This window comes from Amblyomma americanum, chromosome 6 (genome assembly GCF_052857255.1).
Source record: "Amblyomma americanum isolate KBUSLIRL-KWMA chromosome 6, ASM5285725v1, whole genome shotgun sequence".
Lineage (NCBI taxonomy): Eukaryota > Metazoa > Arthropoda > Arachnida > Ixodida > Ixodidae > Amblyomma > Amblyomma americanum.
Window position 1 is genome coordinate 114,931,428 of NC_135502.1, and position 16,877 is coordinate 114,948,304.

At 45.2% G+C, this 16,877-nt stretch overlaps 1 protein-coding gene across 1 annotated transcript in view; it reads right to left on the bottom strand.

The window, feature by feature from the left end:
- Positions 1–1,541: 1,541 nt before the first annotated feature.
- Positions 1,542–16,877, bottom strand: part of LOC144095471 (disintegrin and metalloproteinase domain-containing protein 10-like) — a 47,846-nt gene continuing 32,510 nt past the window's right edge. The window contains exons 12-14 of the mRNA XM_077629199.1: positions 15,561–15,766; positions 8,136–8,288; positions 1,542–1,657 (exon numbers count right to left, since the gene is read on the bottom strand). Coding sequence (XP_077485325.1) covers positions 1,643–1,657; positions 8,136–8,288; positions 15,561–15,766 — 374 coding nt within the window. The 3' untranslated portion in view covers positions 1,542–1,642. The remainder of the gene's footprint in view (positions 1,658–8,135; positions 8,289–15,560; positions 15,767–16,877) is intronic.

Below are 16,877 nucleotides of genomic sequence, written 5' to 3' on the forward strand. Positions count from 1 at the left end.
CAAGCTCTGAAAAAAAAAAAACATTTTTTTCTTTTTCCCCAAAAATGCGACATTTCTTAAATAAACGAGAACGCATTTCATTAGCATATTTGCGTTGTAACTCAGAAATAAGTAAGGGACCATATTTTTGCGTGCAAACGTAGGTGCTGCAAAGCCTTTTCAGGAAAAGTTGGTGAAATACGACATACAGCCTAATCGACGCAAAGCAATGCATCATCCTGACTCGCCACTGCATGCTTAGAAAATGCTTACTTGGGCGCCTTAATGCACGTTGAGGCTGGTGTGCACTAGTTCTTGCGCGCTTTTCCGCAAGCCAGTCCCGTAGGTTCATATGCACGTTACCGAGCTTCGACCAGTTTTTCTCATGAAGCAGACAATGGAGGAATTCGGAGTAGCCCACCTGGGACTGACGTCAGCAGTTGGTTGCTATACCAAAACCTTATCACCATGTGGATGGTTCCAGATGCTTTAGACTGCCAAACAGCTCATTTAGACCGACTTCTACAGTGCATAGTGAGGAGATACTGTGAAGACAACTCGGTTCTGAAATTTTGGCAGTTCTTTAACACTAGAGCGTTAGCACCTCCATGTCGGAAAAAACTGTCCGGCGTCGGCGTTAACCGTTTGAAGCCTCGCAGCCGGAGCGGCTGAAGCAACTGGCCGCTCACGTGACCTAGTTGCGTCGTCACAACTTGGCCACCAGATTGTGAGCCAACTAATTACCATTGCAGGAGGCACTTAATGATTGGACGCAAGAGGTTTTTCGGAGAGAGCAACCTGGGTCGCCCAATCTCCAGCCGATGGCAGCACCTGCCGTAGCAGGGCGGTGGCGCATCGCTGAACTGCTGCACCAGGAGTGGCCTGAGGACTGCCAGGGATCTATGAATTATAAGTGAATGACCAATTCTGCATATGTGGGCATTAACCAGTCAACGCTATCGTGTTACACACTTAAGGCGGAGCTTAAGTGTCGCCTCCATTTTTTCCTTCTGGGCAATAAAACAATTAAAAGCGTTTTCCCCTTAACTTTTTTCGTTTTTTTCCAGGCACTCTCATCTATAGGGCGCTGTACGTTACCGCGTTTTTTTTCTGCTTCGAAGACAGCTCAGAAACTGCGTAACGACCATGACTGGAGTAGGCAGAGTGTCGCAAGTCTGGAATCCCTGCCAGTCTATAAACAACCGAATGGATGAGTCGCTACCACATGGTCGCCAAGACAATGCTCAAAGCTGACGCGCTTTGGAGGCTCCCACTTCTGGTTGGAAGACTCGGGTGCAGTTGCCGTTCTCGCTATGGTGGCTGCGACGATTATCTGATTTGTTCTTGGCCTTTTGGCTCTTATTCTGCCTACGGCAGTGAGATAAGTGGTCCAGTTATAGTGCCAGTCGACAGGCCTCTGCCGCTCCTTGTTCCCTGCGTCTAGACACGACCACTGGGGATGCGGTGCGGTTTCGCTGCAGGAGCGGTACCCTAACAATAGAAATACAAAGCACACAAGTGGCTCAGCAGTTTTAGACATTTCAAATTGATGGAACCTTTATTATAGAAATGGCCGTTGAATCCCTGAGAGGAGGCAACGGCCCGCACGATCTTCGGCTGGTCGCTCAACTCCTGCTCGAGCTTCTCGTCGCCTTGCCGAAGTTCAGGCCCGCGGTAGCTGCATATTGAAAACAAATAATCGCAGTAAACATGCGTAGACACATGTCGAAAGATTGCAAGTTGCTGACATCAAGTCCCGGAGGGGGCTGCCATAGGCGAAGCAAGTCTCTTTACCTCCCACACACTGCGCTGAAGCCAAAAAAGGGAGAGCACGCTGAAAGCAGTTTAATTCATTAGTGCAACAAGGCAGCTGGATTGCAGGAAAAAGGGAAGAATTTTTGTTTTTTGCGCACAAAGTTCCGATTTCCGGGGCCCTTGATAAATCCAACACGCATCCGTCGAACATATCCTGGACCGGATGGGCCAGCAGAGGCCAATGAGTATATGCACAGCTCCAATATGAAAGACAGCAGTAAGTTAACACTTAAACAAATTCTGTTTTGCTTCTACACAGAAGCTGAAAATGTGTCATTTTGGTGTTATCCATTTATGGGGCTGAAGTATTTAGAACGAAGGAAAAGTATGGTTTTCGCACATACAAACTTTGTCCGTAAAGTTTCGAGACTGATTTATTTTCTTCTCAAGAAGTGATTCCCCAAACCAAATGTTGGTGCATATGTGTAGCGGCATCTTATCGGGCTTACCTGACCTATTTATGTTAATTGCTGTAGCAGCCGCTAGATGACACTACATGTAGAAAAATACGTTTTCACTAGTCGTCTGCTTATTCCACTGTGAGTGAATGTGGAGAGATGGACGTCCACCTCGAACAGGGTGTAAGCATAAAATTCTGTGTGAAGCTTGGCAAGACATCCACACAGACGTTCGAGCTCCTTCGTGACGCTTACGGCAACGAGACATTATCGCGGGTGTCAGTTTTCGAGCGGCACAAGAGAATCGTTTCGGGGAGAGCGTCGGTGGAAGACGACAGAACGCAGGGGCGCCTTTCGACCCCACGGAATGAAAACAACGCGGCTCGGATCAGGGAACTTCTACAGCAAGACATCACCATTACAGTCCGCATGCTATCAGATGCTCTCGGCATTAGTAAGACAATATGCCATCACCAAATTTTGCGTGAGAACTAGGGGAAACGAAAGCTGAACATCGGACTTGTGCCGCACTCCCTCACATAGGACCAGAAGGACACGCGGGCATCAGTCAGCGCTGATTTGCTCTCCGAGGCAGAGAAGGGTGCTGCTTTCGTCGACAGCATCATTGCTGAAGAAGAAACATGGTGTTTTCAACACGATCCTCAACCAAAGAGGCAGAGCACCGTATGGCGGTCCACAAACTCTCCGGCGTCGAGGAAGGTGTGGCGACAGAATACCAAAACAAAGACGATGCTGATAGTTTTTTTCGATTCCAGAGGTGTCATACATCATCAGTTCGTCCCACAAGGGCAGATGGTGAATCGGGAGTTTTATATCCGCGTGCTCCAACACATGCGTGATGCACTGCGATGCCGTCGCCCTGACTTATGGGCATCTGGACGATAGAGCCTTCTCCAGGATAACGCAAGGCCGCGCACTGTTCTCAGTGTGACAAAGTTTCTCACCAAGCACAACATTACTGTACGTTCCATCCGCCATAGTCACCTGACCTCTCCCCATGCGATTTTTTTCCCGTTTCCTCGTGTGAAGAGAGCCCTAAAAGGTCGCTGGATGGGGAGCGTGGAGGCCATTCAAGACGCCACGACAAAGGAGCTGACAGCCCTGCCAAAATAAGCGTCTTCCAACTTATTTCAAGACCTCAAGAAGCGTTGGAAGCTGTGTATAGACTGCAAGGGAGACTATTTCTAAGGGGTGCTGCACGAAAGATTTTAATGTTAAACGCATTTTTTTAATAGACTATGTCTCAGAAGTTTACGGACAAAGCAGGTACCTGCATATGGAATGATCATCGTTTAAATACAGAAAATAAGTTCTCCCTAATATATTAGCTACCACTACGTTTTAGTGGTAGCGAAGCCTCTAAAACCTGCAAAAGTGGCAGCTAGCTCTACGGAGGTAGAGCTAAAATGTGGGAAATAAGTGTAGAAAATATAGGCGGTATATCCAAAGCTGTACAGCTCGAACGAGAAGACCAGACAGTGTAAGTTTCCAAGTGACAGAGCAAAAAACACAGACGGGACACAAGAGCAGCGCTCGTTGCGTGTTCTTGCTCTTGCGTCCCGTCTGTGTATTTTGAGCTGTCATTTGAAGAAGAATGACCAACAAGCCCGAGTTGCTGTTCAGTATATGTTGTTGGTAGAGGAGGCTGTTTAAAAAGGAGGATATCTGTCATCGGCAAAGCTACAGCCTGTTTGCTAGAATGAAGCAGGGCGAACTAGACGAGGTCTAACAGCGATACAACCGAAAAACGGGTGCTTAAGCTCCAAAAAGTATTTTCATGAAGAGAGTAAGTAATTATATCCAGCGTCCTACCCACGTGATAGGACGAAACAAGCAAAATCAAAATCCCAAACCATGGAGAGAGGGCGGATGCTCAACGTCATCCGCAAAACGTTTCTTCTTTTTCGGTGTCACACATGGGTGCTGATGAAGCCTGGCTTTTACGGGGACATTTTCTGGGCCAGTTGGTTTCCAGCATCGTCCTTGTGTGTATCAGTCTCCTGTGAACACACACTTCTTCCTATGGTTTTAGGCATGACATGCTTTTCCCTTCAATTCTTGGCAAATCCAGGCAGAAATCGCCCCGACTCCGCGGCCAACCTGAGGCCGAACCTGGAGGCGAACTTATTCGAAAACTTACGAACCTTTTCCCGTCAGAATGGTAGACGGGCAAAAAGAAAAAAAAAGGTGATTAAAAGATGCGGATGGTGAAAACTAGCTATGGAGACACATTCACGTTTCAATCACATTTATTCATCGCCGATACCACTAATGCAGGCTAGTACGGCCTTGCTGCAAGTTTCACGCCCTCGGTATATCCGTATTCTGCTAAAGCCAGCGAGCGGGGACTGAGATAGCGGGGGAATGAGCTCTGAAATTGTTGCGAAAGTCTTCTTTCGATGCCAGCTCAACCCCCATGGTAATATCCCGGGCTGTTGCTCAGGGGGCCATCGGACGGCTCACACTCAGCATCCGCAGCTTGGCCCTTCTATGTTTTCTTTGTAGCTCTTTGTTGGGGCTTCTAGACCAGCCGCCACCCCGGCGTCGTTCGAATTTGTTTGTTTTTGAAACAAACGTGGTAAAGTGCATGCGAGAACGGCGGTTAGCCGACTGCACCATGGCCTGCTGCGTAAAGACGTGGCCTTGCTAGGTTGCGTTCGGGCCTCAAAACGCAGCCAGCGCGCGGACCCCTGGGGTTTCGAGGGGGTCGCGCTTGAGTTATCGTTTTAGACGGCACACCGCGTGACGGGCCGGATGTTCCAAAGACGGGTAGCCAAGGGTGGGAGCGCGACTATAGTGTAGTGCGTGCGGTTCAGGCTGTGTTCACCTTCCTTGTGCTTCCACTGGCGTTTTTGTGTGCTTGTATCTGTGTGCCGTAACAACAAAACGGAAATGCGCAATGTCTTCATGGAGTTCACCCGGTTCTCGCGAGTTAACAACACTGTGAGCACCGGCGTGCTATTGGCTACTTCAGTTCGGACAAAACTCTTGAGATTGGCTCTGACAAGCGCATTGCGTATCGGCTACTAAAAAAGGTCTCCAGAAAGCCGGGCAAATGGATTTAAGGGCGACTTTTTGGCTCGAAAGAAGAGAGATCGGAAGGCATATCGGACCTGGGCAGATCGATTTTGGAGAGGAGACGCGGAAAGACTCCGAAAGGAAATTCGCTTAGCTAGGCCGGTGTTTGGCGGTCAACCTCGTGTAATAAAATGTGCACAGTGTCTCGAAGTGGTCTGTTCTGCAACGTGTCTCCGGATCACCGAACCCTCAGGAAACATCGAGAACACCACCATAGATCACAAATGCAAATTAACTCCTCCCTTTTCCCTCCCGAACTCTCTATCTCCCCTAAGCCCTCGTACGGGTTCCTGGCAGGGTATCCCCTTTCGGACAGTGTACAGCGGTAGGCATGGCCTCCCGCTCACAGCTGCGGCCGCTTTGAAGGCAAGGACGCTGGGAGCCGAACCTCGCTGCTAAGTCGCGGGTCACTATAGAGGTTCTAAAACGGGCTCTCAATGAAGTTTCGGAACCCCTGTGATAATAAAGGCCGCCCTTTCAGGAATATCCTCAGTAAACATATTTTAATGCATTTATTAACAGCTGAGTTATTTGTAGTCAAAACTTCAGCGTCTTAGCGCCTTTGAATATCTCGTCGCTCTTTGCCCGCTGCTGGACGGCGCTCGTTGGCCGGTCTCACTCACTTGTCCCTACCAAGGGCTACCGATGCGCGCCGGAATTTTCTGGAGAAAGAGGAGGAGGAGCTTTCTGACCAGTCTGAGCTACGCTGCTTATTAGCCGGAGCAATGATAGCTGCGTGAAGTCTGAAAGAATGTTACCGATACCGATATCCATCTCTTAACGACATATATGCGCAAGGGCGAGAAATGGAGGAGGGTGCGAGTGTGAAAAAGTCGCCGGAAACGGCTTGCCAACTTTTGAGCGCAGCTGCAATTTCTCTGCTGCGCGTAGAAGTGCATTATTTGGCTAGCGTATTCATGACAACGCAATTTAGTGATTGAGCTATAGTCTATGTACCCTCCTCAGAAGGTGTTTCAGGACCCTTTAAAGAGGGTCGTGTTTTCTGGGCGTTCCTTCGCCCAAAGTGCCGATACTGTTCAATGTATTTCATTGCTGGCGTAAACAGCAGCTTCGTTTTTTAATGAAGCACTCTGCCAAAGCGGAAGCATCTTGGGCAGTGTGTGTTCTAACTGCAATAGCCTTGCACTACGTGTTGAAAATCGTCGTCTCTCTCAAATTTCATCCGTTCCATCTGCATGCGCTTCTGAACACTTGAAGCCAATGGTTCTGCCACTATGGCAACTGAACCGGTTTAGCAAAGAGAAAGGCTCGACTTTTTCGCCACTGACAGATTTATGCATTTGGAAAAAGAACAGCACACCTTAAGACAAGGACTCAGTCCTCAATCATTGTCTTAAGGTGCGCTGTTTTTTTCCAAATATGAATTACCAACTAGCCCGTTCGACCACCCTTGCAAGATTTATGTAGCCGCGCACAAATGTGAGAAGGCGGCCAAACGTGTCGCCAAGACTGATTAAGTGCGGGAAAGCGCTACAGCGTGTCAAACAGCGAAAGCAACAAAAGTACCCCGCTTCACTAATCGACGACGCGTCTGCAGGTGCGGACCAGCATGTCCGAAGAGCCCTGACTTAGTTAAGCAAACGAACTTGATTCTGACTCATTCAGCTTCTATTCCTAACGTCACTGGCATTTTTCGCAAACATCATAACATCATCGGGCAAAGCCAACGCCTTAAAATGATATTCTCAGACCCACCCCGAGTAGTCTAGAGACGGTCAAAAAATCTACGTGACTTTCTAACTTCTTCAGGAATTTCACAGCATGTAATAAGCCAAGATGGAGAATCTGCGCACATATGACTACCTCAGCAACAGTTACCAGCACCACGTCTAACTATCAGATGAGAATTAATGGCACTTTTTGCTGCGACACTTCAAACGTAATCTATCCCTTGGAGTGCTCTGTGTGCAACAAGCAGTACATAGGGCAAATAGAAAATGCATTCCGTTTACGCTTCAATAAACACAGGGCTCACTGCCCCTCTCTCCCCAACCTTCCGCTATCTAAACACGTCAGAATTTTCGGTCACTCATTCGTCAAAATAAGAGTTACCATTTTACAATCAGGTTTTAGGACACACCATGATAGAGAAACCCGTGAGTCATATCTCATTTACAAATTTGATACTGTTTCTGCTGGTTTAAACGAAAGACCTGGTGTACTATATTGTCTGCCCCGCTAACAATATTGCTGACCACATGTGTGTGCCACGTTTTAAATTACCGCTGTTTTCTGTATCTTTCAATGTCATTCCTGATTGTATCCACGCATTTACATGGTTTCTGTACTTTGTTCCTAGTCGCGATAAGGCTTTGATATTCTGAAAGTTGCTGCCTTAAAAGCCTCCTGCCAACAACGATATTGTTCACTCTGACGAAGGCCGGACCCCGACCGAAACGTTAGCAATAAAGTGCTTTTCGCCTGTGCCCTCTTCTTATAAGCTACATACCGTCTTTTCATTTCGGATATATATATATATATATATATATATATATATATATATATATATATATATATATATAAATCACCAAAAACTGAAGAAACATAACAGGATTTAATTCACGACGTTTCGGCTGGAGGACCAGCCTTTTTCGAGTCCCGCGAAAAAGGCTGGTCCTCCAGCCGAAACGTCGTGAATTGAATCCTGTTATGTTTCTTCAATTTTTGGTGATTTTATATTATATTGACCAAATCAGCTGCCAGAAATCACTTTTGATATATATATATATATATATATATATATATATATATATATATATATATATATATATATATATATATATATTAGCACCCTGCCACACCCTATTCAGGGGAGTCACTTACGAAGAAGCTCTTGGGATTCCGCAGGGTCTCCCTGAACTTCCGGTGCGGCTTGTGCGGGTTGTTGCTCGGCGTGTGGAGCGAGAAGCAGCGGAAGAAGAGCGCCATCAGGGCCACGAAGACGAGCAGATAGATGGCTGACAAGAACGGGTGCGCCTGCACACAAGGGACGCGGGTCAGATGGGAAATCACGCGGGGCTCTTTGACAATAGCCCTCGCGGTACTTCGGTTCAAAACCTGACCACTTCGCGGAGGTTAGCGGTCTTAGGAGTAAGGTGGCAGCGGCAAATAAAAGCTGCCACTTTTCGTCGTTATTGACTACAGAAGCTTCGAAATGTGTTCACCGTCTTAGCGATTGATTGACCTGGCGGATTTTTTACCAGCTGTTTCATAATCATAACCACCACCAGCCTGACTACACCCACTGCAGGGCAAAGGCCTTCCCATGTTTCGCCAATCTCTCCTTTGCCAGCTGCGCCCACCACATGCCTGCAAACTTCATAATCTCATCCGTTCACCTAACCTTCTGCCGCACGCTGTTACGCTTGCTTCTAATTTGTTGTCGGGCGCCGCCACGTCAGTTACGCGTGCAGAGTCCTTTTGCTGCGAACAGGCGACGCGACATTTAGCTTATCTTAGATTTTTGCACAAATTTGAGCAATAGATTTTAATTCATGGACATTATGGGTAGCTTTACAGCTGGTATGATCACGGAACTCTGGGGCAAATTGCGATAGGACTTAGAATTTGCCGAAATGAGGTAAATAGCCGCACGTGTAAGTAGTTGTACAGGGGCCCTACATTGTAACTATTCGCACAAATTTACTTAAGCACTGAGTGATATAAATACATTTTCCCCACGAGACACCTAAGGCTGCAACTTCTTGCCCGGTGAAATTCTTCTATTTCAGCAATTTTTGGTTGCCAAGAGTCGGTGATGCCTGTGAATTCTTATCGTATTTTTCTAGGCACCACTGTATGTATGTATGTATGTATGTATGTATGTATGTATGTATGTATGTATGTATGTATGTATGTATGTATGTATGTATGTATGTATGTATGTATGTATGTATGTATGTATGTATGTATGTATGTATGTATGTATGTATGTATGTATGTATGTATGTATGTATGTATGTATGTATGTATGTATGTATGTCATCCAGCCAGTCATCACTGCTTGTAGTGCCACTGCATGTATGTATGTATGTATGTATGTATGTATGTATGTATGTATGTATGTATGTATGTATGTATGTATGTATGTATGTATGTATGTATGTATGTATGTATGTATGTATGTATGTATGTATGTATGTATGTATGTATGTATGTATGTATGTATGTATGTATGTATGTATGTATGTATGTATGTATGTATGTATGTATGTATGTATGTATGTATGTATGTATGTATGTATGTATGTATGTATGTATGTATGTATGTATGTATGTATGTATGTATGTATGTATGTATGTATGTATGTATGTATGTCATCCAGCCAGTCATCACTGCTCGTAGTGCCGTGCCAATCGACGTTATTAATATTAGTGAAGAAGGTGTTTTGAACCTAATATTGAAACTTGACACGAAGAAGTCTGCTGGACCTGATGGCACCCCGAACTTGTTTTTGGTACGCTACTCATTATGGACCTGTCGATACCTTGGTGTCATATTTCGCGTGTCTCTAGCTTCCTGTACCGTTCCTTCATCCTGGAAAATGGCTCAAGTTGTCCTTTTATTCAAGAGCGGTGACAAGCAAACAATATCCAATTATAGACCAATCTCTCTAACCTCTCAAGCATGTAAAATTTTAGAGCACATCATCTACGAACACATTATGGAATACTTGGAATCACACCATTTATTAACGAATGCTCAGCATGGCTTCAGACGCGGTTTCTGCACTTTGACACAACTTAATGAATTCACTCATGATATTTGCAATAACCTCTATGCGGACAATCAAATAGACGCAATATTCATTGATTTTTCGAAGGCGCGCGATACAGTGATCCACTCGAAACTAATGTATAAACTTAACGCCATCCTGAACAACCTTCGCCTTCTCAACGGGATTTCAAATTTTCTTTCTAATCGTTCTCAATTTGTGCCTTTAAACGGAAGTAATTATAGAATAGCAGACGTGCCCTCTGGACTTCCACAGGGTTCTGTATTGGATCCCTTGCTTTTCTTGATTTTTATTAACGACTTACCTTGTGACATCTCGAGATCTCTAACCTACGTCTGTATGCTGATGACTGCGTGTTATATCACAAAATTACATGCCTCGATGACCACTTACACCTTCAGAAATCATTCTCAGAATTTAGCTCTTGGTGCGACACATGGAAAATGATTAACATCCGCAAAACCGTTGTTATGACTTTCACTAACAGAACAGCACCTTCCGTATTTACTTACAAAACAAACAATACCCCTATCCAGAGCGTGAATGAATACAAATACCTTGGTCTTCTTTTTACACCGAACATGTCATGGTCCAAACATGTAGATTTAATAACCTCAAAGGCTCATAAAAAGTTAGGATACCTGCGTCGCGCAATAAAAGCTGCTCCTAGAGATACTAAACTACTAATGTACAAGTGGCTCATCCGTCCGCTACTTGAATACGCCTCTCCTATCTGGAACCCACATAAATAACGCAAAATTAAGCAAATCGAGGCAGTCCAGAAAAAAGCCATTCGCTTTATATACCACAGGTTTGATAGGGATTTCTCGCCTTCAACAGCACTTTTATCACTGGGCCTGCAACTGCTCTCAGCTCGACGAAGAGCTGAGTCTTTAAAATTTCTGCATTGTATTGCTAACTCTTCTTGCCGGACCTCTTCAAATGATTATCTAATCCCAGCTAAGCCATCTAAAACTAGAAGTCACCACCGCCTAAATATCACTCCTTATTTAGCCCGTACGAACACTTTAAAGTGCAGTTTCTTTCCGCGTGTAATCGAATGCTGGAATTCTTTACCTGGTTGTACGCGCTCTCGTACCTTAAAACTGTTTTCAGAGGCTATTGAATAGTATTGCCTATTCTTGCATATGTTTTTTTCTCTACTCACATTGTCTCTGCTGTTCGCCATTGTTGGGCTCCTTATTTCTCTACGTTGTTTTGTTTACACCCACCCCTGAAATAGCCCAATAGGGCTATTGCAGGGTATGTACAAATAAATAAATAAATAAATGTATGTATGCATATATGTATGTATGTATGTATGTATGTATGTATGTATGTATGTATGTATGTATGTATGTATGTATGTATGTATGTATGTATGTATGTATGTATGTATGTATGTATGTATGTATGTATGTATGTATGTATGTATGTATGTATGTATGTATGTATGTATGTATGTATGTATGTATGTATGTATGTATGTATGTATGTATGTATGTATGTATGTATGTATGTATGTATGTATGTATGTATGTATGTATGTATGTATGTATGTATTGGAACGAAGAACATGGTACAGCACCGACGCCAACGACGACGAAGCGCTTGCGCCATCGTTTACTGAGATATAGATGTCCGTCGGTTGCTCGTGTTGGAACGTTGCCGCTTGTGTCCCAGTCTCTCGCCTCGCTGGCTCTTCGATTGCGTGTACTAAGTCTTCGTCGCCGGCGCTTCCAACGTGCCAATAAACCGCTCTACAGTCATCATCATCATCAGCCTTACTACACCCACTGCAGGGCAAAGGCCTCTCCCATGTCTCTCCAATTAACCCTATCCTTTGCCAGCTGCATCCACCCTTTGCCTGCAAACTTCTTAATCTCATCCGCCCACCTAACCTTCTGCCGCCCCCTGCTACGCTTACTTTCTCTTGGAACCCACTCCGTTACCCTTAAAGACCAGCGGTTATCCTGCCTTCGCATTACATGCCCTGCCCAAGCCCATTTCTTTCTCTTGATTTCGACTAGGATGTCATTAACCCGTGTTTGTTCCCTCACCCACTCTGCCCGCTTCCGATCTCTTAACGTTACACCTATCATTTTTCTTTCCATGGCTCGCTGCGTTGTCCTTAACTTAAGCTGAACTCTTTTCGTTAGCCTCCACGTTTCTGCCCCGTAGGTGAGTACCGGTAAGATCATGCTGTTGTACGCTTTCCTCTTGAGGGAAATTGGTAAACTGCCACTCATGATCTGCGAGAATTTGCCATATGCGCTCCACCCCATTCTTATCCTTCTAGTTATCTCCCTCTCATGATCCGGTCAGCTGTCACTACCTGCCCTAAGTAGACGTATTCCGGCACAATTTCTAGGCCCTCGCTGCCAATTGTGAACTGTTGTTCCCTTGCTAGGCTGTTGAACATTACCTTGGTTTTCTGCATGTTAATTTTTAGACCCATCGATCTGCTCTGCCTGTCTAACTCGTTGATCATGATTTGCAGTTCACCTCCTGAGTGACTCAGCAAGGCAATGTCATCAGCAAATCTCAGATTATTTAGGTATTCTCCATTTATTCTTATTCCCAACTGTTCCCAATTCAGGCCTCGAAATACCTCCTGCAAACATGCGGTGAACAGCATTGGCGAGATCGTGTCTCCTTGCCTGGCGCCCTTCCTTATTGGAATTTTATTGCTGACTTTATGGAGGACTATAGTAGCTGTGCAGTTGCTATATATATCTTCCAGTATTTTGACATAAGGCTCTTCTACCCCCTAATTACGCAATGCCTGTATGACTGCTGAGGTTTCCACTGAGTCGAATGCTTTCTCGTAATCAATGAAAGCTATATATAGAGGTTGGTTATATTCTGCGCATTTCTCTATCACCTGATTGATGGCGTGAATATGATCTATTGTAGAATATCCTTTACGAAAGCCTGCCTGATCATTTGGTTGATTAAAGTCTAACGTTGCCCTGACTCTATTAGCGATTACCTTAGTAAGTACTTTATAGGCAACGGATAGTAAGCTGATCGGCCTGTAATTTTTCAAGTCCTTGGCGTCTCCCTTCTTATGAATTAAGATAATGTTTGCATTCTTCCAAGCTTCTGGTACAGTCGAGGTCATAAGGCATTGCGTATACAGGGTGGCTAGTTTTTCTAGCACGATGTCCCCTCCATCCTTCAACAGATCTGCTGTTACCTGATCCTCCCCAGCTGCTTTTCCCCTTTTCATTGCATGTATGTATGTATGTATGTATGTATGTATGTATGTATGTATGTATGTATGTATGTATGTATGTATGTATGTATGTATGTATGTATGTATGTATGTATGTATGTATGTATGTATGTATGTATGTATGTATGTATGTATGTATGTATGTATGTATGTATGTATGTATGTATGTATGTATGTATGTATGTATGTATGTATGTATGTATGTATGTATGTATGTATGTATGTATGTATGTATGTATGTATGTATGTATGTATGTATGTATGTATGTATGTATGTATGTATGTATGTATGTATGTATGTATGTATGTATGTATGTATGTATGTATGTATGTATGTATGTATGTATGAAAAAACGAACGTATGTGTGCACGCGTTTCATATCTATTTTATATCTACCCTCCTGCAATAGCCCCCATGAGGCTACACTACACAAATAAATAAATAAATAAATAAATAAATAAATAAATAAATAAATAAATAAAAACAATTTTCCTATCCATTCTTTTTCTTCCTCACAGTTTGTCGCCTGCAGTCTTATGTCGGAGCCAGGGAATGGTGTTGATTGTTTAATTGCTGTAGTAGCGTCACAAGTGATAGCTATCAATGGCTTAGAAGGGGAGAAATTAAAAAGGAAAATAATCTTTACGAAATACGTCCATGGATGCCGATGCCTACAGCGTTGCACTTGTCTGAGGCATAGAGTGTCCGGCGTTTTGAGAGAAATCTAACTTAAAATATCACCAGCAGGGTCGAGTCGGTGTTAGCAGTGTAACTTTTTGCGGCCGGAACGATGAAAACCATTGGAGACCCTGCGGCACATAATTATAGAATTTATAGAACCAACACCAAAATAAGGAATGAAGCATCGCATAGTTTTATCTATTTTTGTGATCTACGTTGACGCATATCAGTAGTGAGCAAGTGTTCAGTGGTTTTGAAAGAATTCAATAAGAAACACTTGCCATTAACATTCTCCTACGCGCACCACTGCAGCTACAACAAAAATGCTCAATGAAGTTCGGTCCGTGGCTCCTGGCACGTATGGTCCCTATTGTAGTGCAGGCTACCTCACTCTTCCATTTTGGATATAAAAGGAAACGCGATAAATGCGGAATATTCCTGAAATAAATTTGTACTACTTTGGTGGCAAGTCTCTGGACAGTCAATCTATACACTTGCGTACATTGTATGTCACTACTATTCTCGCGTTTCCAATCGCAGCCGGACTAGACACGATCCATGTTACAAGGAAAAGGAATGCACGGCATCCACACGAACCGCACTCTAAACACTATACGCCTGTATGGGAGTACAAATGAAGTAAGCTGTCCTCTGGGGTACTCCCTTTTATAAAAGGTAGTGCATTAGAGGACAGGTTACTTTATTTGTACTCCTTTCTGTTTAGATTGAGCGAGTGAAACTATTTCCGCTGGCTGTCGTTTCTTATTACCACACGGGGTTTTAAAAAATAACTCCACCCTGATGTCCACGCCGGAAGTGTAACTTAAACACCGACTATTGGAAGGACCTTACCAGTGTCATAGCATAAGTCTTACTAAGTCCTCTTATCGTAAGCCTGACGAGGCACCAGCACTGCGCGGGTGTTCAGTGTGGAGTTCTTAACTAGCCCTGGCCCTATTAACATTATTTATCAACCCTGTCCTCTTTCGAATATGGCTTATCAAGATATTCTCTATAGGAATGTTCTGGTCAGTCGTTGAGCTTTTTGCTGAGAAGTAACAGTGTTCTGGGATCTGCGTTCATGGGTAGGAGGCTATGTGTCAGATAGGTTACGCTGTGTATAGGCACAAGACAAAGCTAGTCTTAGTGCTGGAACTAATCCGCTGCGCAACTCAGGAAAATATTAGGAAGAAAACGATTTTAGTTCCATCATTATTCTCGCCCTGCAGCTGAAAATCCTCTAGTGAGCACAGCGTATGTGCAATCTGCATCCATTTCTCTTCTCCTGAAATTTCTTTCCACCTTATACGAAACGCGGAAAAAAAAAGAACACGCGCGCCCGCGCCTGCATTAGAGATTCGCGCCTCGGATGCTACACTATAAACACAGATATGCCTTTATGGGAGCAAAAAAGGTAGCAAGCTGCCCTCTAGCACGCACCCTTTTATAAAAGCATGTGTGCTAGAGGACAGCTCCGTCGCTTTTACTCCTTTCTGTTTAGAGTGCGGACTTGCTCCGAAAGTCGAATGCTTCGGCGCCTAGCTCTGGCGGAGTCCGCCGCACCGCGAGGGAAGAAAGCGGGGCCAGCTAACCCAGATGTAGTCCTCGACGGACTTGATGGTCTTCCCGCCGAAGAGCGCCTGCTCCAGCCTCGTGAGCGGGCCCTGCTCGTCGGAGCGGCGGCACTTGTGGAAGACGTCGCAGTAGCCGCGGGTGCCGTCGCACATGGCGCCCGGCTGCATCTTGGCCCCGCACAGCGACTTCAAGGCCGGGTAATGGCACGCGGGCTTGCAGTGCCCTGCGCGACCCGATTCAAGTCCCGATGGTGGTCATCCGACGCACGGCGGCTGGGTGGACTCACGGCCGTTTTCAATGCTCCTCTACAGGGTACCCCGATCGTGCATCATAACAAACCGTAGTTACTGAAAGCACATCATCTTTGCAAATAGCGTTCACTACCGGACGAGAGAAGAAGATAGTACACTAGGGCGGTCTTTCCTTCTCCCGTCTTTCGCACTGCATATGAAAAAAAAAGATACGTACAACTACAAAATATGGTTGTATGGCCTTAGTCGATATCTCGAACGTGAACAATAATTCCATGAGTCTCTATAGTGCTGTGGTTCAGCACTGCTAAGCAACTGCTTGCAAAGAACCATTTGCACGGAGGATTAAACGCCCCTGGCACTTTACCTGGCAAGATGAGAAGTTGAGAACCAGGCCGTGGACGCACAAGAGCTTCGAACTGGTGTGTTCTTGGCGTAATATTCGAAAGCAGTACCTTGCACAATAGATTTTTTGTCCTTTTGGGGACGAACCGCGTTGCAACAACCATTAGTCTTTTTGTGGAGTAAATGTACAGGAGATGAACCGTTAGTCTCTTACGAGCCATTCGTCAGGAAGCAACTGTCCGTCCTGTGCGAGCAACGAAGCGGTGCAACCGTTCTCTTCTGCAATCGAACCAAGCGCTGTCCCGTCCGTTCAGACTGGGGCCTGCTATCCTCTACACCACCGCTACAACTGATTCAGCCTTCCGAACACGGGGATTGTACATGAAGCATGGAAGAGCTAAATATAGGTCAGTCGGAATTTATCGACCGTACTCGTGTAGTGTGTCTATGTTTTTTATTATACGCGTGCGCAGCAGGCTTTGATAAGCTTTAAAATATAGACGGTGCGCGTTTAACGGCGTTCTTCACGCAGAAAATGTGATCGAGCCGTGTGCTTCGTATAGCCGGCGCAGCCATGACCACGCGGACACATTCACATGGTGCCACCCCGGCACCGTATTGGCGCAGCCTTTCCCCGCCGTCGCAGCAGCAGGTATGTGACCTCTTCTTTCCGCCGAGCACGATGATGCTGCAGTGCTCCGGGCTGCGTCGAATGCACGACGCCGTGACGGCGACCGG